This window comes from Typopeltis vanoorti, chromosome 22 (assembly GCF_054136105.1).
Source record: "Typopeltis vanoorti isolate ZY-2024b chromosome 22, IOZ_Tvanoo_1.0, whole genome shotgun sequence".
Classification (NCBI taxonomy): domain Eukaryota; kingdom Metazoa; phylum Arthropoda; class Arachnida; order Uropygi; family Thelyphonidae; genus Typopeltis; species Typopeltis vanoorti.
In genome coordinates, this window is record NC_143570.1 from 40,556,338 (window position 1) to 40,581,704 (window position 25,367).

At 36.7% G+C, this 25,367-nt stretch overlaps 1 protein-coding gene across 1 annotated transcript in view; it reads right to left on the bottom strand.

The window, feature by feature from the left end:
• Positions 1-25,367, bottom strand: part of LOC150094345 (proto-oncogene tyrosine-protein kinase ROS-like) — a 719,271-nt gene that overhangs the window by 171,205 nt on the left and 522,699 nt on the right. Inside the window, exons 31-32 of the mRNA XM_090412445.1 lie at positions 14,221-14,397; positions 2,192-2,496 (exon numbers count right to left, since the gene is read on the bottom strand). Of these exons, the coding sequence (XP_090268571.1) occupies positions 2,192-2,496; positions 14,221-14,397 (482 nt within the window). The remainder of the gene's footprint in view (positions 1-2,191; positions 2,497-14,220; positions 14,398-25,367) is intronic.

Consider the following 25,367-nt stretch of genomic DNA (forward strand, 5'->3'; position numbering starts at 1 on the left):
TCATGTTAAAATAACTTTTAATGGCTTTAATCTAAAAAAAAAAAAAGCCTTATAAGTGACTTTGATGTAACATACCTCAACAATATATTACCCACGCCTACTATATTACGAAAATTTAACTCAAACGCCTGAGTTAAATTTTCTGAGTTAAAAGCAGAGAGGTTACATGCTCATACTCAACAAGAGTATGAGCATGTAACCTCTCTGCCTGACTGCAGAGAACCAAAAACCGGTTAATCCTATATATAAGATTGTTATGTTCACAATAAAAAATAAAATAAAAATAAAAAAATAATAATAAAAAATCTATATATATATATATATTTCTAGCCTAGCTCCCACTGATGAGACCTCAATAAAGGTCGAAACCGGTCTGGGTAGTGGCCCCTTTGCCTTTAATACAAAGCCTCATACATCTCCTCCAGGAGATGTGCTTTGCATTAAGGGTAAATATTAAGATTAGTGATCAGAGCTTATATTCTACTTTTACCATGAGTTGCCTTGGTCTTGCAGTACATGCAGGGTCAGCTAGACTTGCAACACTTGTAGGCGCAAACTTGACTTGTTTGTCTGTTTGCTTACTTGGGAAATGGAGTAAAACCAGGTTTAAAATAGCTTGGTATCGTTAATATATATGTAGAAAGTTTTTTAACTTGGGTATATTATATATTCAAGATATATATATATATATATATATATGAAAAGAAAAAATATATATAAATATTTATTTATTTTATTTTTTATTTAATTTTTTTTATCTTGTTAAAGTTATTTTTACTAGAACCTTAATATAATTAGACCATGACACTCTACATCATGTATGTGCAGTTCATGCATGTCATTGTTGAATATACCAATTTCTGTTCTTGTTGTTTAATCTGAAAGTCATACTGAAGATGACCTTGATACTAGGGTGAAAATTTTATACTAATAAAAATATATATGGAAGGTGAATCCATTTTATGTTATTTATTAATTATTGTCTTATGTTCCTATACATCAGGTTATTAACCTTCTCTTAATTTTCTCTATTCCCTTCTCTTTCTACAATTGTCTTCTTGCTTCTCTGATGTAGATTCTTTCTTTGCAAGTGCTCTGTCCACACTTCCCATTTTACCTCTGCAAACATTTTCTCTCTGTGCCAACAGGAATTTCTTGTCTTCTGGGATTTTAATCATGTCCAAGACATTGGACATGGTAAAAATCTTTGGACATGAGACTTTCTTTCCACTCATTTTACTTCTTTGTTAATCCATCTGAATTCTTCACCTTGTTCTTGGCATTTCCAAAATTTGCCCATTCTCTAAACATATCTTCAACTTTGTACATGACATGCTTTTTCAACCACTTCATATGTATTCCTGCCTTTTCTCAGACTGCCAAAATATCCTGAACTGTGGAATGGGCTGTCTCCTTTGTTGTTTATTTAACTGTTTTTTTTACTGAAAAAAACAAAGCCATGACTTCTTTTGTGGAAGGGAGTTTTGAGTGAGGCAATATGACATCCGTCCATAAGCCACATTTCCATTGTCTTCCTCATAGCAGTGTTGCTTGCTGATGTGCTCGCCATTTTTATAATGTAACTGAAGACTTTTTAACAATGCCCTGTTATGATTATGTGAATATGTGTAGAGAACAGCAGCTTGAAAATTCCAGAGTAGACTTGTTAAAATATGTTCTAGTTGCAAATATTCATGTTATAGTTCACTTATTATGCTATTATTGTGCAATATGCAAACTTTGATATGCCATCACAACTTTAAACATTCAATAAAAAAAAATTTCTTAAAATTTTTACTGAAATGTTTATTTATTATATTAGTATAAAATGAAAGGATGCCTTATAGAAAAAACTAAACTTTGAAAATAAGGTGCATCCTAATATATAATATGCAAAAATGAATCAAGTACTGAGAAAGTAGAAGACTATTTGCAATTGTCAAGTGCCTTCTTGGCTGATATTATTAATTTAATTATTGAGAATTTATATGCATTGTGTAATTACAGCAATAAGAGCATCAACAACAATTTTATTATTTGATAAAAGGAATGACAGATAAGCAGTCACTTCTAAATTGGAGCCATTTTCTTGCTTTCTTACATGAAAAATGAATAATGGAAATACTGGCTCATTTTCACATATAAATAAACAACATTACATAGTATGTAAACAGTACAGGTAATTTCTTACCTACATTGGAGCTCATACCATAGTAAGTTCCCAGTACGAAGTACTTCCTCCCATAGAACCTGATAAGCATCACGTCCAATGTTTTTAACATAAGGGATCCCTGGTGCAACTGGAGGAACACCAAGAGTCTGAAACATGAACTGAAATTCTGTAGGCCAATAAAATGCCATGCTATTGTTATTATAGAGTAGAGCCAGTCTCACAATGTAATCTGTTTTTGGTTGCAAGCCAACTACTGTGAAGTTATACAGAATATTAGGTGATGTGACTGCTGAAGGAAGAGGTGTCCACTCATGCTTTTCTACCTGCATTAAGGGAAAAAAGTACATAATACAATTTAAAAAACAAAGTTTATGACAAAAATGACAATTCACAATAAATAATTCAAGGATGATTCAAAAAGTTAATTATTTCATAAACATACATATTTTTCAGTGATTGAATATTTCCCAGTCCAGATGAATGATATGGTGTCAACTAGATAGCTTACATAGATCTGGTTAAGTTGATTATTACACGAGAAATTGGTCAGACACCACATTTAAAAAAAAAAAAAAAATGACGAAAAATGGTGATTTTCATGAAATTATCTATAATTAACATGAGACCAGAATTGGAATATCTAAACAAAAATAACTTTGAAAATGTTTAGATATAAAAATTTGACTATTAATTCTTGTAGAAAGGCTTATACGTTGGTAACACATGACTATTAAATTATTTAAGGAATTTACAACGTATACCGGAATATTAATTAAAAGAAACTTTAATATATACTTTTAGCAATATGCTGGCCTTTTATAATAAAGTTACAAGAACACTGGATGAGAGAAAGGCATATACTGCAATTTTCTTAGACTTAGCAAAGGAATTTGACAGGGTGCCACATGATAAGCTGATATTTAAGTTGCAACACATGGGTCTGTATGTCAGATTGGTCAACTGGATTCAGGATTGGCTGTCTGATAGGTATCAGAGAGTTGTGTATGGTGGAGCAGTTTCAAGGAGACAGAAGGTTACAAGTGGGGTCCCACAGGGCTCAGTACTAGGACCTATATTGTTTAACCTTTATATCAATGACATTGCCAGTGGATTGCAAGGGGATATTCAGTTGTTTGCAGATGATGCGAAGCTGGGAAGGATTATTAGTAATAGTGCAGATGCGGTAGCCCTGCAAGAGGATTTGAATAAGCTAGATACATGGGCAAATGAATGGGGGTTTCGGTTTAATGCAGCAAAATGTAAGGTCTTGAGGTTTGGGAAACATCGATGGGATGCTGCATACTTATGGGAGGAGTTATACTGGAGGAAGTAGGGGAGACAAGAGATCTGGGGTTGATGATTGATAGAAACCTGAAGTTTAGGGGACATATTGCAAAGGTGGTGAAGGTAACACAGAGGATTGCTGCAATTATGAGAAGGACACTGACCTGCAGAGATAAGAGGGTTATCATTCCGTTGTATAAGTCTCTGATCAGACCACACTTAGATTATTGTTCTCAGATTTGGTCCCCAGGATTTGAAGGGGATAAATTAACTGTGGAAAAGATACAAAGACGGATGACAAAAATGGTCTCAGGACTGTACAAGGATAGTTATGAGAATCAGCTGAGGGAATGTGGACTGCAGAATTTGGCGGATAGAAGAAGCAGAGGTGATATGATTGAGACTTTTAAACTGTTGAGAGGTGGTTACAGGGTTGACACTGGGGAGTTCTTTCACTTGGTTGAACAGCAGGAAGGAGTGATGACAAGAGGCCATCCCTGGAAGTTACGAAAGGAAACTGTGAGCAAGAGGGTGAGGAGTGGTTTCTTTGCATGGAGGGTGGTTGAGCCGTGGAATGGATTGCCTGATAGAGTGGTGAGGGCGAGAACGGTCAATGAGTTTAAGGAGTGGTATGATAGATTTTGTGTTTCTTAGGGGGAACTTCCCCTTGATGAGTCTTGACAGACACCTCCCACGAAGAGTCTTTTGACTCCATGGAGGCCTGAATAATAATAATAATAATAATATATTTCCTATATTTCGGCAATGTCACATTGCCATCTTCAATGGGAACATACAACTATGACATGTCCAGGCAGGCACTACAAAAAGCAAATGAGGCAGAAGAAAAAAACTATTGTTGTTCCTAGAGTGCTAATGGTGCCACCGAGCGGGCTATATTGGGTTGTCTTGGCTGTTGGGCTGATGTTTTCGTGATGCAAGCTTCCCAAATTTGGGGCAGTCTATGTATTGGGTTGGTGGTCAAGTGGAGTAGGTCAACTGGAGTTATTCCATATAAACTTCTTATTTCTTATTCTATATAAATTTATTCATCCAATTCCCCACCATATCAGCTTTGTTTATTCTGTTTGTCTATTTCCACATTTATTTTGTCATGTTCAGTGACAAAATAAATGTGGAAAAGGTGCCTAAAGAGCTGAAATATTTTACATATTCTATAGATTCTCCACTGAAAATACAGTTGACATTTCCCATGTTTCTGCTCATTTTCATGGTTTTGTCCTTTTGCTGCTGATTTTCATGCCAAATTTGTTCCAGCAATTATTCAATTTAGTTAAAGAATTCTTAAGACCTACATTGGACTTATTTAGGAGTACAACATCATTTGCATGAAGTAAAGAGCTAAGTCATCTCCAGTTTTGATATCAGGTTTGATGCTGGTTTCTTCATTATGCAATTGATATACACTATGTTGACAAAAGTATTTGGACACTTTATGTGGCATGCAAATTTCAGATCCTACGACATGTGTAAGCGTGGTAATAAAAGGTGGTATGTGCTACATGTTTTGCATGCAACGTCAAGATGCCACAATCAGCTGAACTGACACTCTTCCAATATGGGATGGTAGTTGTGTGTCACATCACTGGTCTCTTTCTGTCCTTGACATTGCTACCCATCTCAGTATACCAAAATCCACTGTTGCTTATGTCATTCATAGATGGAAAGTTGATGGTGCTACAATAGCAGAAAATGCCCTGGAAGGCCATGACACTGACTGACCGAGATCGACGTGCTCTGTCTCAGAATGTTCAAGCTTCCCATATGTCATTAGCGGTAGACCTCACAGTCAACCTAGAAAATGATGCAGAGACATCTGCTGTCTGCACTAGAACTGTCTCCAAAGAGTTGCATGCCTTAGGTTTCCATGGCAGAGCTTCTGCGAACATGTCATACACATCATCTCCCCACCCCCCAAATGCCAAATAATGTTTGGATGTTGGGTGGGAAGTGGCTTTCATGCTATTCCTGATCTGTAGATGATTTCAAAAGTGTTCTGTGGAGTGATGAATCATACTTCCAAATGTTTCACTCTGATGGTTGCATTTAGATCTGGAGATAACCACCTGGGGAATGGATCTGGCAGGACTATATCATTCCAACTGTCAAGTTTGGTGGAGACGCAAATGGTATGGGGGGGGGGGGTTCAGTTAGATGGGGCTTGGTCCATTGGTGGTTGTACCCATAACCATATCTGATCACTACTTGGTCTACTTCCTAGACAATTTCATACTTCTCATGCTGTGCAAGTATTTTGGAAGTGACCCTAGCATATTTCTGCATGGCAGTGCTCCAAGCCACACTGCATGTCCAAGACCAGTTTCCACAAAGCAACGTTCAAGTGTTAGACTGACCAGCTCAGAGTCCAGACCCACTGAAGAGTCCTCAGCCTTGAACATTTTGGGATGAATTAGAACACTGAATTGCTCAATACCACAGCAGCCATCATCAGCATCAGCAAATAGGGGAGAAAGCTTTGTGCAAGGAATGGAAGAATATTCCTGTTGTGATGTATCAGAAACTGGTTGAAAGCATGCCCCAAAGGGTAGTCATTCAGGCCAAAAGTGGTCTCACTCAGTACTAGAAATGTAATTAAAATGCATTTTTTTGACAAGAACTAGGTATCCATATACTTTGGTCAGCATAGTGTACATGATGAATCAGATTGCAAATAGCGTGCATCCTTGTACACCTGATTTTGCATTTTTTTTTTTTTTGTACCTTATTCAATTCTTATTCAGACTTACAGCATAAATACAAATTATGTACAGCTATACATGGACCCCATGAAGATCAGATATTAATTCTAATAGTAATAATAATATAAATGCTCTTTACACATATTTTGAACAGTTTTTATCATAGTGCCTTTCATATGGCTTTTCAGATCTTACAGAACTTAAATACATATTCTTGTGTTATATTCAAGATTTTTCAACTGTTTCTAAGCCCTTATTCTCCCTGACAACAGTCTCCAGAATATCTTGCCACCTTACTGATATTTATCTTCTATATTCTTACCAAAGTCTATCCACGACTTTTGTTTAGCTACTTTTACACATAGCATAGTTTGCTTGCATTGTTCTCTGGGCATCTACTTGTTACTTGTTAGGGATTTTCAATAGGTTTTCTTCTTTCTAGGACTGTCTCTTTAAATTCTTGAGTCCACCATGAAGTTAGGATTTATTTTTCTCCTTGAACTTGAAAATATCTCACTACATGCCTTCCTAGCAAACTCAATCAGCCAATGTTTTTTTTAGAATTTGCCAATGAAAAGGGTTTGGGTCTAGGTTTCCAAGTCCTTTATTTTTTCTTTAATAATTTATGTATAGCTGAGTCTGCAGTTCACTTCTAAAAGCTGATCAACTATTTCTTTTTAAAACTTTCTTACATAATTTTTTTTTCAATATGATATTCAATTTTTATTCTGCTTAAAACTAAATGATAATATCATTTCCTATTTCAAATTCCCTGTGTACACTTTTAGTAAACCATCATAAAAATATCCATGTGAATTTGCACATCTTTTATGCTGGAATATGATGTTGTTGGTGATGATTTATCCATGTACTGAGCAGAAATCATAAATTATTATTTTGTTGTTTTACCCTTTTCTCCAGATTTTCCAAAACTTTTCTATACATCTTGTATTCATTTTCCTTATTCTGCTATTTAAATCTTCAACAACAACAACAACAACAACTTCAGTCAGTACCGTAACTAATGACTTAAAATTTTCCTTAATAGAATCTTCTGTGAGAGCAAACACTCAAATAGGTTTTATTGTCTGATTTCCAATTTTGAAATTTATCCATATTACTCTACTTGAAATTGCCTGCCAATCAAGAAGTTTATTTTCATGTTTGGTGCTGAATGCTATCAGTACACCTTCCTTTCCTGATCAGTATTGTTCAAATATAACAATCTTTATATTTATATTTATTATTTAAAAGAATTTAATCTGTATGAGTTATTTGTTTAGTTAACACCAATTATGTCAATATGGTACTTCTCTAGTTCTTTTATCAGTTTTACTTCTTTTCCATTCTTACAGCACATATCTTGAAATTTGACTTTTCATTGTTCACCCTGGTTCCAACAATGAAAACAGTAGGGCCCTGTAAAACCAGATGAAGCTCCAGACAATATGAGATTCACTGTATCACAACAGCTAATAAGCTAAGGTTTAAGCTAATAGAGAATACAATGTGATCAGCTAAGTCCCAAATGGCCATCCCACTCTCATCTATTCAATATCTAAACAGATATCTACTAATGGGATGTACTACATAAAGGCGAGGAATGGACATTATTACTATTACTATTATTATTCAATACCCCATGGAGTCAAAGACTCATCTGAGAGGTCCTTTTATCATACACACACAGCTCATCCCACTATGCTTTAAACACACTCAAATTCTCAGCAGACACCACACTCTCAGGCAAGGCATTCCAATCATTCACAACTCTGCATGAAAAAAACTGCTTCTCACTCACCTACTCACACCTTCTTTATACAGTTTCCAGGGATTCCTTGATCTCCCACTATTTTCTGTATAACCTCTCCAGCACTGATCCTATAACAACCCCTTACTAACTTGTAGGCCTCTTCCTCCTGTCCGCCAGACTCTGCAAATTGCATCTTCTCAATCTTTCCTCATACTCGGCATTCCAGAGGTTAGAAACTACCTTAGTCAGTAGCCTCTGGACCATTTCCAACATCTCTTCATCCTTCTGAAAATCAGGTGACCAAATCTGGGCACAATAGTCCATGTGTGACCTAATCAAAGCCTTATACAATGGAACAAGAATCTTCCTACTTCTACAAGTCAGTGTCCTCCGCATCATTCCCAGAAGCATGTTGTCTTCACAATTCTGGCTATGTGTCACCTAAATTTCAGATCCTTATCCACTATCACCCCCAGATCACTTATTTCCTCCACCTCCAACAATATATCCTCACCAAGCATAAATTCTGCATTCCATCTTTGTTTTCCAAATTTTAAAACCTTACATTTTGCAACATTTAACTCACATTCCTATTTCCGTGCCCAATCACTCAGTTTATTCAAGTCTTCTTGTAAGGCCACAACATCTTCTCTATTCTTCATGGTTCATCCCAACTTTGCATCATCTGCAAAAACCTGAATATCTCCATCCAAATCTTCAATATCATTAATATACAAGTTAAACAGTAATGCACTAAAACAGACCCCTAAGGCACACCACTAATGACTTTAATTTTCCTAGATATCACTCCCCCATACACAACTTGTTGATACCTATCAGATAGCCAGTCTACAATCCAATGCACTAATCTAATATCCAACCCCATCTGCTCTAGTTTGACTGTCAACTTATCATGTGGTAATCTATCAAAAGCCTTTGCAAAATCTAAGTATATTACTGTGTATCCTTCTCCTCTGTCCAAGGAAGCAGTCACCTTATTGTAGTAAGTAGATTACTAAAACATTACCTCCCTTTAACAAATCCATGCTGTCCATCAAAGATAATACCATTGTTGTCAACCCAATTCTGGATCCTAGTTCTCACAAGCTTCTCCAACAACTTAACCACAACACCTGACACACAGATAGGCCTATAATTTGATGCTTGAGTTCGATCACCTCCTTTATGAAGTGGCACAATCTTGCCCTCCTTCCACTCCTTAGGAACTTGACCGAGTGCAAGACTTGTATTAAAAATATGTCAAGGCAGGTGTCAACTCCCTGGCACATTCCTTCAGAATACGTGGTGATATATTATCAAGTCCCACAGCCTTATTAACATCTAGTTTGCTCAACTCCCCATACACCTCTTGCTCACTTACAGTCAGTCTCTCCTCCCCATCATCAACTGCTCTCAATCTCTCCATGAAGTCACATTCACAAGATTGAAAGACCTTTATGAACTGCTCATTAAGTATCTCCACCACATATTCTGCAACAGCTGTCTTTATACCATTTTCTCCAATCAATGTCATCCTTCCATAATCATTCTTTCTTTTGCTGGCTACATATCGAAAGAACTCCTTAGGATTCTTTTTGGTTTCGTTAGCTAACTGCTGTTCATACCTCACTTTAGCTACCCTCGCCAACCAAGTCACTCGCCTTGCCTGGTCTTTGTAATCCTCATGGAATTGGTTATTTCTCTTATGCTGCCTCCATAATGCCCTTTTTCTTGGTATCAAAATCTTAATCTCTTTATTCATCCATTTCACACCTACCTTATTTAACCTTCTCACCCTCGGAATACATTTAGACATTGCATCTACTAGATAGTTTTTGAAAATCCCCCAAGCTGCATTGATCTCTTTTCCTGCTAATCCTCATTCCATGCTATGCCCACAAGCTGTCTCCTGAGCTCTTCATAATCATCCTCCCCCCCCCATCCCCCTTGTAGTTCCACATATACCCTTTTCTCACAGAGGTCCTCACACTGCTGGCAACCACCCAGTTAATCGCCTCATGGTCACTCTCACCAATTGGTGGGTGATTTGACACCTCATTTATAATTGCATCCTCTGATGAGATGACCAAATCCAAGACCCTCAATCCTCATGTGCCCTTTGTTACATACTGTCTGAGGTAGTTATCCCTCAAAAACTCAAGAAACTCATTTTCTTTACTTCCAGTTGCTATCTCATCATTCCAGTCTATATTGCCAAAATTAAAATTGCCCATAATGATCACCCTTTTCTTATTTGCTTGGCTAATTTGATCATACATTTCATTATCATTACCATCCACATTACCTGGTCTATAACCTCCAACCGAGTATTTGATTCGATTGACCTCTATCTCAGGCCATACTGCTTCAAAACCACTGGCACTATTCCCCTCTTGCATCTTGTATGGACATAACTCTTTCTCTACCATCAATAGCACTTCCCCTCCCTTTTTACCCCTCCTATCCTCACGAAACACATCATACCCTTCTATCTCTATTCCTCTCAGGATGTCGTCCTCATCTAACCATGTCTCACTTATTCCAACAATTTTTGGGTGAACAGACTCAATTAGTGCAACCATTTCATTTGCCTTGTTTCTTACACTTCTAGCATTTGTATACAAACACAACAGCTCATTTCTGGATCTACAGCTAGTTCCACCGATACCACATATTCGATGTGATCTCTCCATGCTCAACTGGGGCCATTTCCCTTTCTGCTTATTCATTTTAGAACCCTCTTCAACTCCAACTGTTTCCTCTTGATCCCTGATCATCCCATTCCTTTCCTCTCTACACATGCTCTCACATCCTCTTGGAGCATCCAACTTTCTCACGATGTGTACCCCTGTCCACCCTGAGCCTCCCCTTTTCCCTGTTCATCATGAACACCCATTCTGTCATTTTCCATACTCATGCCACTCACGTCCTCATTCATAACTACCTCTTTAATCTCTCCTATCTTACTCTCCTGCTCTTCCACATCACTTCCAACTTGATCTGATTCATTCTCTCTACTCACTTCTCTACCTTCCAGCAGCAGTGTCTCCAAGTGACTCACACCATAACCACTCAAATGCAGTCCATCTCTCTTATATAGTTCACTTCATCCTTCAAACTCATTCCACACATTAACAAACTGTACTCCTTTCTCCTCACACATTTCAGCTATTAAATAAATGTAAAATGTAAAAGCTCTATTTAGTTTTCGTTTTGCACATTCATCAGAAGCTATATGGATATCTCCTTCCAGTTATCCAGCTTTTATCCTGTGACCTAGTGGCAGCCATACTAATTAAAAAACTCTGATTAGTATGGATTAATTTGTACAAAAATGACAGGCTGTATTTAAAGGGATTTGGTGTGTTGGAGAGACTGTTGCTAGAAAGAAGCGTGATGAATAATACAAACAAGAGATCAGAGGAAGTAAGCAGTGAAGTGTAAGATTGGGAGAGTGGAGAGGTGAGACTGGAGTGCTTTTTAATGGAAATAGTAGTAGTAGTGTGAGAGATGATGATGATGATGATGATGAGAGAATGGGAATGTTAGGAAGAGGTCAAGTATGTTGTCAAATTGGAGAGGGTGTCTGGTATTCTGGTGGGAAGATTGATGACCTGAGATAGGTTGTTGATGATGGCAAACACCTCAGCATCCCTGTCTGCTTGATCAGTGAAACTGGAGAAGGGTAAACAATATAAGTTGTGGATATTGAAGTCCCAAAGAAGGATGACCTCACTATTGAGGTATTTAGACAGCAGAAAGTCAAGCTTTAGAGAGAGAAAGTTGAAGAGGTCAGAGTGGTTGACAGAGTTTGGAAAGTGATGCAGGGAGCATATAAAAAAGGGCAGGTTGATCTGGTAGAGAACTTTTGAGCCAAAGCATATCAAATAGTGGGTATTCAAGGATTTGCAGTCTCTGGCATGGTATGTCAGTTCTGACGAATGCACAAGTGCCATCCTTGAGAAAGAAAGAGCTGTGTAATGTGTAGTTTGGGCATTTGAGGTGTATAGTGGCTGTTGAGGTTCTGAAAGGAATAGTAGTTCTGGTTTAGAAGTCTGTAGGTGGTGGTGCACATAATTTATATTGCTGTTTAGGCCACGAATGTTGGTGAAGTGGATGTGGAAACTTTTTTTTTTGGTAATAGGTTGGATTTCTGTTGCCTTTTATGATTTTTGTTGTTTGGGTTTTTGATGATTTTTATGTTTTTTTTTTTTTTTTAACTATTTTGTGTGGGAGAATTTTTGAGATCCACAGTAAAAACACATTTTTTTCAGTTGTGGTTTATTGCGTTTGGTGAGGAAGAGATAAAAAGGAAGTGGGGGCATGCAGTGAGAGGTGACACACTCACAAACATACTGCCCACACAGAGGAGAGCTAGTCTCCTGTCCATATGTGGCCTCAACAGCTCCCCTTGCAATCACAGTATTTAGTCTCACTCCAGTCATGAACTGGCAAAATATCTGGCTGCAAGATTTTTTGCTAACTGATCTGGAAGCCTCCAGGTTCGTTATTATCTGGTTTAGTCCCATGTACTAACCAGCAGCTGGCCTGCAGAACCATTTTACTGCTGTGCCCTCAAATTGTGGAGGGTCTGGCCCCTACAGCGAGATTAGCATGTCCTCGAGGGGTATCACTTTCACTGCATGTGGGAAGGGGGGGGGGGAGGGACAGAAACCAGAACCCTTGCTCTAGTGACCAAACATGGCTGCAGCTACTTCGGGTGTAATAAGCAAGGTGGTGGGATTATTTCACTGGGTGATGAAAGACATCTGCCACCTAGAGGTTAAGTTGGCATTTCCTTTAACTAGGGAAGACATGTCTTTGAGGCAGCAATGCTTGATTTGCCAGAGCCCTGTTTGTGGAAAAAGATATATAGAGTATATATAGATTATGGAAATTTTGTGGAAAAAGATATATAGAGTATATAACCTATAGTATATATAGGTTAAGTTGGCATTTCCTTTAACTAGGGAAGACATGTCTTTGAGGCAGCAATGCTTGATTTGCCAGAGCCCTGTTTGTGGAAAAAGATATATAGAGTATATATAGAGTCTAAATCTCTTAACGTGATGCTAATGTTAATGAAATGCTATCCATATATATGATGGTCTTAATGAGATATGAAACAATGAGAATGGTTATTCATTATTCCTCTAATATTAGAGCATTGCTGAACCCTCTGCTTCATAGGTTCTACTGTCAAAGCAAACAGCAGGGCACTCAAACTCATCTCTATCTGGCCCCTCTATGCACTAGAATGGGATCAGATAGGAAGACACTGACCAAAGCATTTGTTGTTGGGCAATTATGGATCTTTGTTATGACCTCAGTAAGTAGATGTCTATGATATGCTGCAGGTATTCATGTCACACAAAAGGCTTTATTTACATCCATTGAGAGTAATGCACATGGGAGTTTTTGCTCTCACAACATCCATAGGCAATCCATTCCAACCATGCACCACCCTCTGAGAGAAAAATCTAGTCCTCACACCCTTCTTGGCAGCCTTCATTCTCAGCTTCCAAGGATGCCTTCTTGTCCTTTCCCCACCCTCCATAAATTGAAAAATTCCATCCATTGAAATCCTGTCCTGTATGACCCTTTCAGAAGTTTGTAAGTCTCAATCATATCACCCCTCTTTCTCCTGTTTGCTAGTGTCTGCAGTCTACAAATTCTCAATGTCTTTATCATCAGTATTCCACAATCCTGATATCATTATTAACACTCTCTTTTGTACTCTCTCCAGTATATCAGAATCACAACAGAAACCAGGAGACCAGACCGCGCACAAATGTCCAAGTGGCTTGTAAAGAGGCAAAATAGCATCCTTATCTTTACATGTGAATGTTCGTTTCAGCATTGCAATTATCTTTTGAGTTGTATTTGCAATCTTTGCCACATGGCCCCTGAACTTCAACTTCCTATCTATTAACACTCCAAGATCCCTAGCCTAATCCTACCAATATAATACGACATTGGATATCTAATCAATCTGAAGTGAATGGCTTTACATTTACTGACATTGAACTGACACTCATTTTCCCATGCTTACAATTCCAGCCTATTCAAATCATTCTGCAAGTACTGCATATCAGCAGCAAATATAAATGAAAATGTTCCTTGAAGGAATTTTATTTATTAGAGTTACTTCAATAAAGTTTATTATATTTATTAATATTATTTGTTAATGAACAATGTTTATGAACAACAGACATTGAAAAATTAATTAAATTTATTGCTTTTAATGTTAATTATTTACAGGAGCAAGAAATTTTATTTTTGTTTCTTACCTCTGTGAATTCCAGGCTATGTTCTCTAGTAATATTAGCAGAAGGAGATTTCCATGAAAGAGTTAAAGATGTTGATGCAGTATTCAACAATGTTATATTATTTGGAAGACCAAAAGTTTTTACAAACACTTCTACACTGTCAGTATGTTTTTCACCATCAGATGAATATGCTCGCACCTAATGAAATATGCACAATGGAATAAATTATAAAAGGATTTCAGGAACAGTCAGTACATGTTTATATGTTAATTTATCTCTTTAACTATACAATAAATAAAAAGTATTATATAATAAAGTATCATGTAATACATTTAAAATATCGTAACAGCAGTCCACTTGCAGTTTTGGCATTTTCAAAAAAAAATTTTTTTTTATATTTTTCCCACACGAGAGGTACAAGAACCTATAGCACATCAGTGCCATGTCTGAGGTGTAGATTAGGATTGAGAAAGAAGTACCTATTAACATTCTTCTTAAAGATTGCACATAAAAATTGAACAGATCACTTTGTATAGGTAATTTGGAGGAAGAAGCATTTTTATCCAAATAAATCATTACCAGTTATTCAGGAAATCAACTGAGAAATATGCTGGCTAGGTGACACTTCTTGTGGGAGGTCTCACTTAGCCGACATATCTGTCACAGTGTATCTTATTCACACATTTCACATTCACAACCTATTCTGGCAACTACTTCCACTAGCCCACCATTCTACAGTGGATTTTTTACTCTCAATCCACCCCAGAGTAAAAAGTCCACTCCACTCCCTTACTCATTACACTCTTATACAACTAGACTTTCTTCTTCTTATTATTACTTCTAATTCTTCTTCTTTTATCTTCCTTCGCACTATGTATAATCTGAAAAAATTCTCTCACAAAATTAAAACTATTCATCATATCACCTGTCGCTCTGCAATTTACATTTCCTCAACATCTTTTCATAATCAATATGTCAAAGGCCCAGATAATGCCAGATTTATCCTCTCTGGATCCTCTCCAGAATTGCCTCATCACAATGGAAACCACAAGCCAATCTGAGCAGAACTGTCTGGTTATGGCTGTCTGATTTTAAGACCTTGTACAGCAGGATGACCTCCTCCTTATCTCTATTTGAAAGTGTCTCTATCAGCAGTAATATGATGGACTGCTTTTGCAGCTCTTGCAATGTATCCTCTAATAGATTATTTTCAATCACCTTCATCCACATTCTGGGACACATTTCCATCAATACACTATACAGTGTTATACTTCTAGATTCCAGTGTTCAAAACATTGCACTCAGCAACATTAAAAAAAGAAATAAGAACTTATCTGTTCAAACTAAAATTCAATGTAAATCTTGAAGGGATGAAATATCAGCATCATTCCTTATAATTCTCCTCAAATTTTTATCATCAGCAAACAAATTAAATGAGAATTCCTTTAACAAATGAAATAGTAGTGACCAAAAACAGATGCTCGGCGGCATGCCACTAGTTAGTCCCAACCTTGTAAACAACTTGTTATCTATAAATTAAAGATGCCAAGAAACTATATTCTTGGTTTAATCCTTTATCCAAGTGCATACAAAGTTTGCACCTGAAGTAACTTCAGGCAACTTGTATATAGAGGCCAATGACTTCACATCACTTGCCTTAGTATCTATATTAGTATCTGTATCTTATGGATGTCCATGGATTCCAAAGACTCATTGCAGGAGACTCACACAAACCATCATTTACACAATACCTATCATACCTTTCCATAAACTCATTCATTTCAAGGCACTCACAACCACCTCTGGCAATCCATTGCAATCATTCACCACTATCCAAGTTATTATTATTAAACAAGACCTCATGGAGTCAAAGACTCATCTGGGAGGTCCTTTAATCACACACACACATCTCATCATACTGTGTCCCTGCCTCTCACTCCCCTACTCACACCCTCTTTATACAGTTTCCAGGGATGACCTCTGGTTCTCCCCTGATCTCCCACTATTCTCTGTAGAACTTCTCCACCATTGATCTTATAACAACCCCTTACCAACTTGCAGGTCTCTATCATATCTCCCCTCTTCCTTCTCTCTACCAGACTGCAAATTACATCTTCTCAATTTTTCCTCATACTCAACATTCCAGAGGTCAGAAACTACCTTAGTCAGTCGCCTTTGGAGCCTTTCCAACATCTCTTCATCCTTCTGAAAACCCGGTGACCAAATCTGGGCACAATAGTCCATGTGTGGCCTAATCAAAGCCTTATACAATGGAACAAGAATCTCCCTACTTCTACACATCAGTGTCCTCCGCATCATTCCCAGAAGTCTTTGTGTTGTCTTCACAATTTTGGCGATGTGTCCCCTAAATTTTAAAATGTGTCCTTATGTCAGATCTCTTATTTCCTCTACTTCCAACAATATATTCTCACCAAGCATAAATTCTGCATCCCATCTTTGTTTTCCAAATTTTAAAACCTTACATTTTGCAACATTGAACTCACATGTTAGTTAGTCCCAACTAACTAATGATTATAATTAATCTGAAAAAAAAATAAACAACAATGCTATTAATAAGAGTATGTACCTAATGGATTTCTATTCAGAATGTGGACTTATCATTACTACAACCATTTGTCAACATAAAAGATTGATGCTAGAAATTCATACAGAATGAAGACACAATAACCTTATTGATAATGTTATTGCCAATAGTGATATCTTCATGCTTGGTAAGAATGTAAGAGTATACAGAAAATTTGAAACAGAAAACATTTAGTTTTGACCTGGATAAAAATGAATAACATATTGAAAAGGAAAATATGTACAAATGTTTTAAAAAGAATCAAAGCTGAGTAGCTTTCTAAAGGTCATGTGTAGACTCAAATATTATTATTACTTAAGCATCTTTCATCCCTCAATAATCTGACTCTGTCAAATTATTGGGGGGGGGGGACCCACTACAACTACTGGTCACACAATACCTATCACACCCCTCCCTCTCTCTCTCTCTCTCTCTGAGCTCAATTACAGATGAAGCACTCACAACCATCTTGACAAAATTCACTCCACTTATTCACCATTTTCCAAGCAAAAAGCACAATTAATAACCCATGCTGTTATACACTTTCCAGAAGTGACCGTTTGTTCTCTATGTATGAAAAATGTCTTTGGTGTCAATCCTATAAAAATCCACTTGATAATTTATGCGTTTCTATCATGTCCTCTCTCTTTTTTGGCTATCAGCAAGTGAAGCACATAGATCTTCAATCTGTTCTATTATTATTATTATTTGACACCTCCAGGGAGTCCAAGACTTATCAAGGGAGAGCACTTACTCTACAACTCTCCGTCTCCACCACTCAACCTCATCCACCAACTGCATTATCTACACCAATGCCATCTGCTGTCCACCACCACTACTAGTATTTTCACAGACAATCAAAACATTCATGCCCATGGTGGGATTCGAACCTGCAGCCTTTTGGCTGGAGAGCAGATATGCTAACCAGGCCATATTATTATTATTATTATTATGTGACATCTGCAGAGAGTCCAAGGACTCATCGAGGGAGGGCACCTACTCTACAATTCCCTGTCTCCACCACTCAATCCATCAACTACAACTAACCACAACTACATGAATGCCATCTACCACCCACCACCACTAGTAATTCCACAGACAATCACAAACATCCATGCCCATGGTGGAATTTGAACCTGAAGTCTTTTGGCTGGAGAGCGGATATGCTAACCACTCGGCCAACCAGAGTGAACATTCCATAAACCTACAAAACTCTTGGTCCTCTCCACAACTTCATCACATGGAATCTAGGTGACCTGAAAACTGTGTGCAGTAACCCAGATGTGGCATTATTAAAACCTTATAAAGGGTAGAGTTTAGTGAAGATAGTGACAGATACGAGAATCAAGAAAGCTTTTATGGTGAATAAATTTATGTGAAAAATAAATTTATATAAATAATATAAATAAATAAATTTATTCATATAAATTTATTTATTTATATTATTTATATAAATTTATTTGGCCAGTTGAATAAATTTATATGAAATAAGAAAGAAATTAGCTAAAACACTAAATTAGCAGTATACAATGCAATGTTAAAGTCAGTTTAGGTTAGAAAACAAAACAGCAGATCAAAGACAAGATACCACATATATGAGACTTGCTGAGAAAAATTAGAAGTAAACAGACAGTAACAATAGCAAAATAATATGAAAAAATTAAGATATTAGAAAGGAACTTTACCATTAAAGAATGTGTGTGTATGCATGCTAATGTGAAGTGATATGGTAACACTTAACAGAATGGGAGAGGAAAGGTTAGCAAAACAGATATTTGATGTCAGGATGCCAAGCCCAGAAGTAGACAGTGGTTTCCTTTTAGGTCTTCTTAGTACCTCAAAAGACGAAATGTAAGATCTGATAGTCTTGGAGTCCTGATGAATAACAGATTAATTTGGAGGAAAATTGTTCACAGGGAATTTGTGACTATGTAAATTTAATCATGTAGTATTATCATAGCATCTCATATACTCCTTAAGGGTGTATGTATATCAGGAATTTTATTCTTATTATTGTTGTCTGAGACCTCCAGGGAATCAAGGACTTATCAAGGGAAGCCATACATCATCCATACCAGTTGTCATAGCCTCTCTTATATTCATTCACACTAGATAACAACACTTCAACAGGCAAATTATTTCACTTACTTGCTGCTCTGTGAGAGAAAAATCTAGTTTTTATCACCTTCTCAATTGCACACAAACTTAATTTCCAGGGATGCCCACATGTTCTCTTCCCACCTTCCATATAATAAAAAATTTCATCAGATGATATTTTGTTATAACAACCATTCATAAGTTTATAGACTATAAACTTCTATCAAAGCTGAGTAGCTTTTTAAAGGTCATGTGTAGACTCAAATATTATTGCTACTTAGGCATCATACCACTCCTCTTTCTCCTGTTTATCAGCATCTGCAGTTCACAACTCTGCAATATGTTCTCATTATCTACATTCCACCTGATATCATCTTTGTTACACTTCTTTGCACCCTTTCTGCAGTTTTTTTATCCTCACTGAAACCAGAGACCAAATGCACAGTAGTTTAGGTGTGGTCATAAGAAGGTCTTATAAAGAGGAAAAATTACTTCCTTGCCTTTATGTGAATGTTTGTTTCAACAACACAATTATCCTCTGAAATGTATTTGCAACTCTTTCTATGTGATCTTTGAACTTCAAATTCCTATCTCCATAACTCCCAAAATCCATAGCCTCTTCAGCTTCTTTTAGTATAATCCCACCAACATAATCACAAGGCACTGATGTTGTGCTTACAGATTCTTTAATCATTTGTATAGAAGATCAATATAAAAAAATTGTAAGAATGGGCATGGGCTTATTGTAATCATTTTTTGGAAGTACAGTAGCCCCCCCCATATCCGCAGGGTTTGGGTCCATCGTCTTCCATGGATAGTAGCGAACCCTATATATACTATGTTTTTTCCTATACATAAATAAACACCTATGACAAAGTTTAATTTATAAATTACGCACAGTAAGAGATTAACAACAATAACTAATAATAAAACAGAACAATTATAACAACATACTGTAATAAAGTTATCTGAATGTAAATAGAATCTTAGCAGCCTCAGATGTGTGTAGCTTTCTCCACCTTTGCAACGAGTTGCTCTGGTGTTGGGCAATCTCTGCGATGAGCCGAATTGTCTATTACTATAAGAGCCATATGGCTTCATTTCAGCGATGTAAAATTACATAAGCAAAGTGGATATTAGATCCAACATTATTTCAAAGCCAAATGTTTGTAGAGACTATGAAAGTTTCGTAATTTGACCTTTCGTATGTTAATATCTTCGGACTGGGATTGACTGCGGAAAAGTGAAACCGCAGATATAGGGGTCCTACTGTTGTAAGCAAATTCTATAGATTATTTTCCTGCTGTATTCATTCTTTATAAAAATATTGCTTATTATTTTAAATTTGTTTTTAAGGGCCTGCTATACCTATTGGTGTGTGTGTGCATGCACGCGTGCGTGCATGCATACAGGTTTATGGTAGGTAGTGAAGGATAGATAGCCTGAGGAAGAAGATGTGTGACAAGTGTATCCAGAAAAGGAATGGTATTCAGCATTTTCAATTTCAAGGATAAACTCAATTCCTTTTTTTCCTTCAGGCAGCTGGAAAGTGTTTAAATGTGGCTCAGTCTTTAAATGCTTTCAGAGTAGCTTTATCTAAGCTACTGGCTCAAAATATTTCATATAAAAGTTGGCTACAGGGGAGGGAGTAGAAGTCCACAGCTATACCTTTTTTGGTAGATAGAAATTATTTTGCCACATAAAATAACCTGAACAAAGGTTATAATAAATTTAGTTTAATCCTTTATCCAAGTGTGAGCAAACAACGTTTGTGCCTGAAAGTATCTTCAGGACTGGGGTAAGGTGGTACAACACCAGGCAACTTGTTGCAAAGCTTACATCAATAAATCTTCATTGTTGAGCATAGCATTCTTAATTTTGTTTATGAAACAATGTATATTTTTTTTATATAGCAGGGAGTATAAACTCTTTGAGCCTCGATGTTAGTTTCTTGGATATGTGACAATTAGGGCTGTTGATTTCTTCAACTATCAGTGATTGTTTTTCTGCATTTTTGGAAGGCTGTAAGGGCTAAGGGATGGGCATTATGTGATAACAGCCGATTAATAATCTGCTGACTATGGATACAGTAATCGACATCAAATAATTCTGCTGTTTTCTTTTTATGTGGTTTATTGGGAACAGGATTCTTTTTTTCAGATAAGATGTTTAGTTTATAATTTAACTATTTATTTATTTGTTTATTATTATTATTATTATTTTAAATATTTTGCATCAGAAGTTAAGTTAGGGTCAGCAATTGACATAAGTAGTAATGCTGCACCTTACTGAAGTGATTCATTATGTGGCTTTCTGTGTGTGTGTGTGTGTGTGTGTGTGTGTGTGTGTGTGTGTGTGTGTGTGTGTGTGTGTGTGTGTGTGTGTGTGTGTGTGTGTGGAAGCGATAGTGAGGAAAAGAGTTCGACTGATAATAGAGTAGGCATTAATGACATTGAAAAACAGAGTGAATCAACAGTAAGGTGGTGAGCAGGGTTAACTGCAAACAAGTGTGTGTGTAACACAATAAAATAGCAAGAACAAATGACAGCAAAAAAGGATGCAAGATTTGAAAATTGAGTTGGTGAAGTTGAGTCAAGAGATGAGTAGGAGACAGAGTAAATGAAGAGAATTGTAGATATGTATGGAACAGCAAAGAAGACAAAAACAAGCTGCATTACAATTCAAACCGTAAGCTAGAGAAGCAACGATTTCATCACATGCTACTCACTGGCATGACCTCTAGTGAAAAAAAAAAAAAAAAAAAAAATTACATCAAGCTAATTTAATTTTTGATTACATGAATAAATATGCTTGCTTACAGATGGTTTTCCTTCCAGAAACAGTGATGTCCTATTTCTATTATTACAATTGTTATTTTTGATTTAAAAAAAAAATTATTTATAAATTATAACATGAATAAACTTTATTATGACCTTTTTTCTTGACCACTAATATTAATAAATTAAAGACCCAATTCGGTATCTTAGTCAAGCAAACAATTATTTACTTGACTAACATACCAAATTAAGTCTTTAATTTATTAATGAATAAACTTTCTTATAGATTTTTTTTTCCTCCTTAACAATGATGTCCTATCTTTCAGTATTAAAGTTGTTATTATAGATTTAAGATCCTGGATTTTCTAGAATCCTGTTTATAGTTGTTCTTAGAGAGGAAGAATTCGTGGGATAAATATATGCCTTCCATATGTATGGGATTTTTAGACCATCATTATTGTTTAGATTGGGGTGGTTGATAATGATCTCACAAGCTCCCTTAAATTTGCATTCATACCATGTTTTGGTGTAATGTAGACAACTAGTGCTTTTCCAGTCAATTCTATGTAAAGTATTCAGAGCATTATCAGATAGGCCAGCTTCACCATAATTATTATATTTAATGTGCCGTTTATGTTCTTTTTGTCTGATCAGAATTGTGCATCCTGTTTCTCCTATGTATGGTATGTTGCAGGTGCAGTAAATACGGTATACTCCCGGGTGCAGTAAATACGGTATACTCCTGGGCAGAGAGAGAGAGAGAGAGAGGGTCTTTAGATGAGTTGAGTAAGCTTTTTAATTTTGCAGGAGGCTTAAAGGTGGCTTTGAGGTTATATTTTTATATTACTCTGTTTATTTTGTCTGATGTCCCTTGCTCTTTAATTTTGCAGGAGGTTTAAAGGTGGCTTTGAGGTTGTATTTTTTTGTAGTACTCTGTTTATTTTGTCTGTCCCTTGTCTGATATAATGCAGCTTGTCTTGTATATTTATGTATGCTCCAGATAATGATCTTGATATGAAGATCAAAACGTCAGGATAATAAAGAGTTATTCTAACATGGTTGTAGAATCCATAATTTCAAAAATGAATGCTGATCACTGTGTAATACTAAAAGAAAGGAGCAAAAATGAAAGACAAAAACAAATGCTGTCAGTATGGAAGAGGTAACGAAAGACCCTACAAATGGCATAGTATGGTGATTCGATTATTAGAGGCGGTAAACAAGAGAGTGCACAAGATTTATTTTGTGGGAAGTAAAATGAATAGAGTGATTGAGGTGTTAGATATGAGGAGTAAACGAGCAAGAGAGTTGACAGTCATAGTAGAAACAAATGACTTGACTGGGAACAAGGAGAAAGTAAGGCTGGATACCAGGAGATTGTTAAGAAGGATAAAAGATAATAGTGTGATAGGAAAGGTAATCATCGTGGAAAGGCTTAGAGTTGGTTATACATTCTTACTAAATAGCTTAAGGAAATTACAATGTACAATAGAATATACATTAAAATAAATTTTAATACACATCCAATATTTCGGCACCATCACGTTGCCATTATCACAGGAACTTAAATACAAGACACGTGCACGCAAGCACAACACACAGTAAATGAGGAACGAAGCAGGAAGCTATTCTTTCTCCTAAAAGTCCTGATGTTGCCCCCTAGCAGGCATTGTTGGTATTCTTGGCCAATTGGGCTGAAGGTCTTCTGATGTAGGTTTCCCAAATTTGGGGCAGTCTCATGCAACCAAATTTGTTTAGGTTTGGATTGTTTCTTAGGGCTGAGGCTGATTCCATAAATAGCCTTTCATATTTGAATTTACTACGATGTATTATCGTGGCTTTCTTCAACTGTATTCTATGGTGAGAATCCAGCGCATGGTCTGCAAGACCAAAGTGGCTGTATTGGTGAAACCGGATGTAGTCCTTGTGTTCTGAAATTCTGATATTAGCTGTCCTGCCCGTTTGGCCAAAATAGGACAGCTTACAGCTGCAAGGGACTTGGTATACACCAGGTAGGTCTAGGGGGGTAGTAGGTTGGTCTTTAGTGGAGTGGATAAGGGATGCCAATTTTTATAAGGTCTGTAACAAGAAGTTAAGTCATGTTTTTTTAGGATTTTTGTAATTTTTTCCAAGGTGCCTCGGATATAGGAAATGGTGATGGATTTAGAGTAATCCTTGTTACAAAGGGGTGGAGGGGGGGTTGTGGTTTATTGGTTTCAATATGTTTTGGATTTTTTTGGAGGGGGTAGCCATTGGCTAAGAAAGTGTTGAGAATGTGGTTTAGTTCTGTGGTTAGGGCATTGTCATTTGAACAGATAAGTTTAGCCCTGTTGTGTAGTGTCTTAATGACTCCATATTGTTGTGAGGGGGGGGGGAATTGTTGGTGAATGTATCTGCCTGTATGGGTGGGTTTTATATAAACTGAGAAAACCAATCCTTTCTTTTAAAGTTACATGGTGATCAGCATTCATTTTATGGAATTTACAACCATGTTAAAAAACTTTTTTATTATCCCGACGTTTCGATCTTCACATCAAGATCATCATCATCTGGAGCATACATCAATATACAAGACAAGCTGAGTTACATTATTAACTGTAACAACAACAGAAACAACAGGAGCCACCAATCACCTGCAGGTATCGATAACATAGTCAACCTATCTAACCATGCTCTAAACAAAGACGAAATCTCTATACTTAACAAAGGTTTAAATTTTGCTATAGCACTGAAATCGATAAACAAACTTGAATTTATGTGTAATATTGAAAGAGGCCTAAGATTCATCCCTAATAACATAGCAGACAAAACACGTTTAGAAACTGTCAACATTTTAAATCACAACAAAACAATAACAAGCAACATTACTAAACATGAATTAACAGCGATAAAATCACTTAAAACAAATCCGAACATAGTAATAACCAGAGCCGATAAAGGAAATGCCACCGTTATTTTAAACTGTACCACTTACCTAGAAAAATTGAATCTGCTGGTCTCTGACAATAACACATACAAATTAGTTAACTACAACCCAACCAACAGAATAAAAAACAAAACAGAGAAACACTACTTAAGTCAATTACCAAGTGGCCTGAAGATACGATCAAAAAACTATTTCCTCACTATGCACGCTCCCCAAGAATTTACGGGCTACCAAAAATTCACAAAGAAAACACACCGTTAAGACCTATAGTTGAAGAAATTGATAGCCCGACGTATCACTTAGCCAAAAAATTAGTGGCAACATTCAAGGAGTTGGTAGGTCATTCCCCCTCCTATATCAAAAACACACAACACTTCATGAACACCATCAAAGACATTACATTAGAAAAAGATGATTTATTAGTCAGTTTCAACGTCTCTGCCCTCTTCACCAATGTCCCAATGAATGACAGAATCCTTCTCCTACAGAACAAATTCCCTCCAGATATCACGGCGCTCTTTGCGCATGAATTACGGTCTACTTACAAAAAGAAGGCACAGCCATGGGCTCACCATTATCCCCCCTCCCCTATTGCTGACTTTTACATGGAACATTTTGAGCAACTTGCCTTAGGTTCCTCCCCTTTAAAACCCAAAGTCTGGCTTAGATACATTGATGATGTTTTCGCGATCAGGTCCTATGGCCGCCAGACATTAGACACATTCCTTAGCCACCGAAACAAACAACACAAATGCATACAATTCACAATTGAAATTGAAAAATA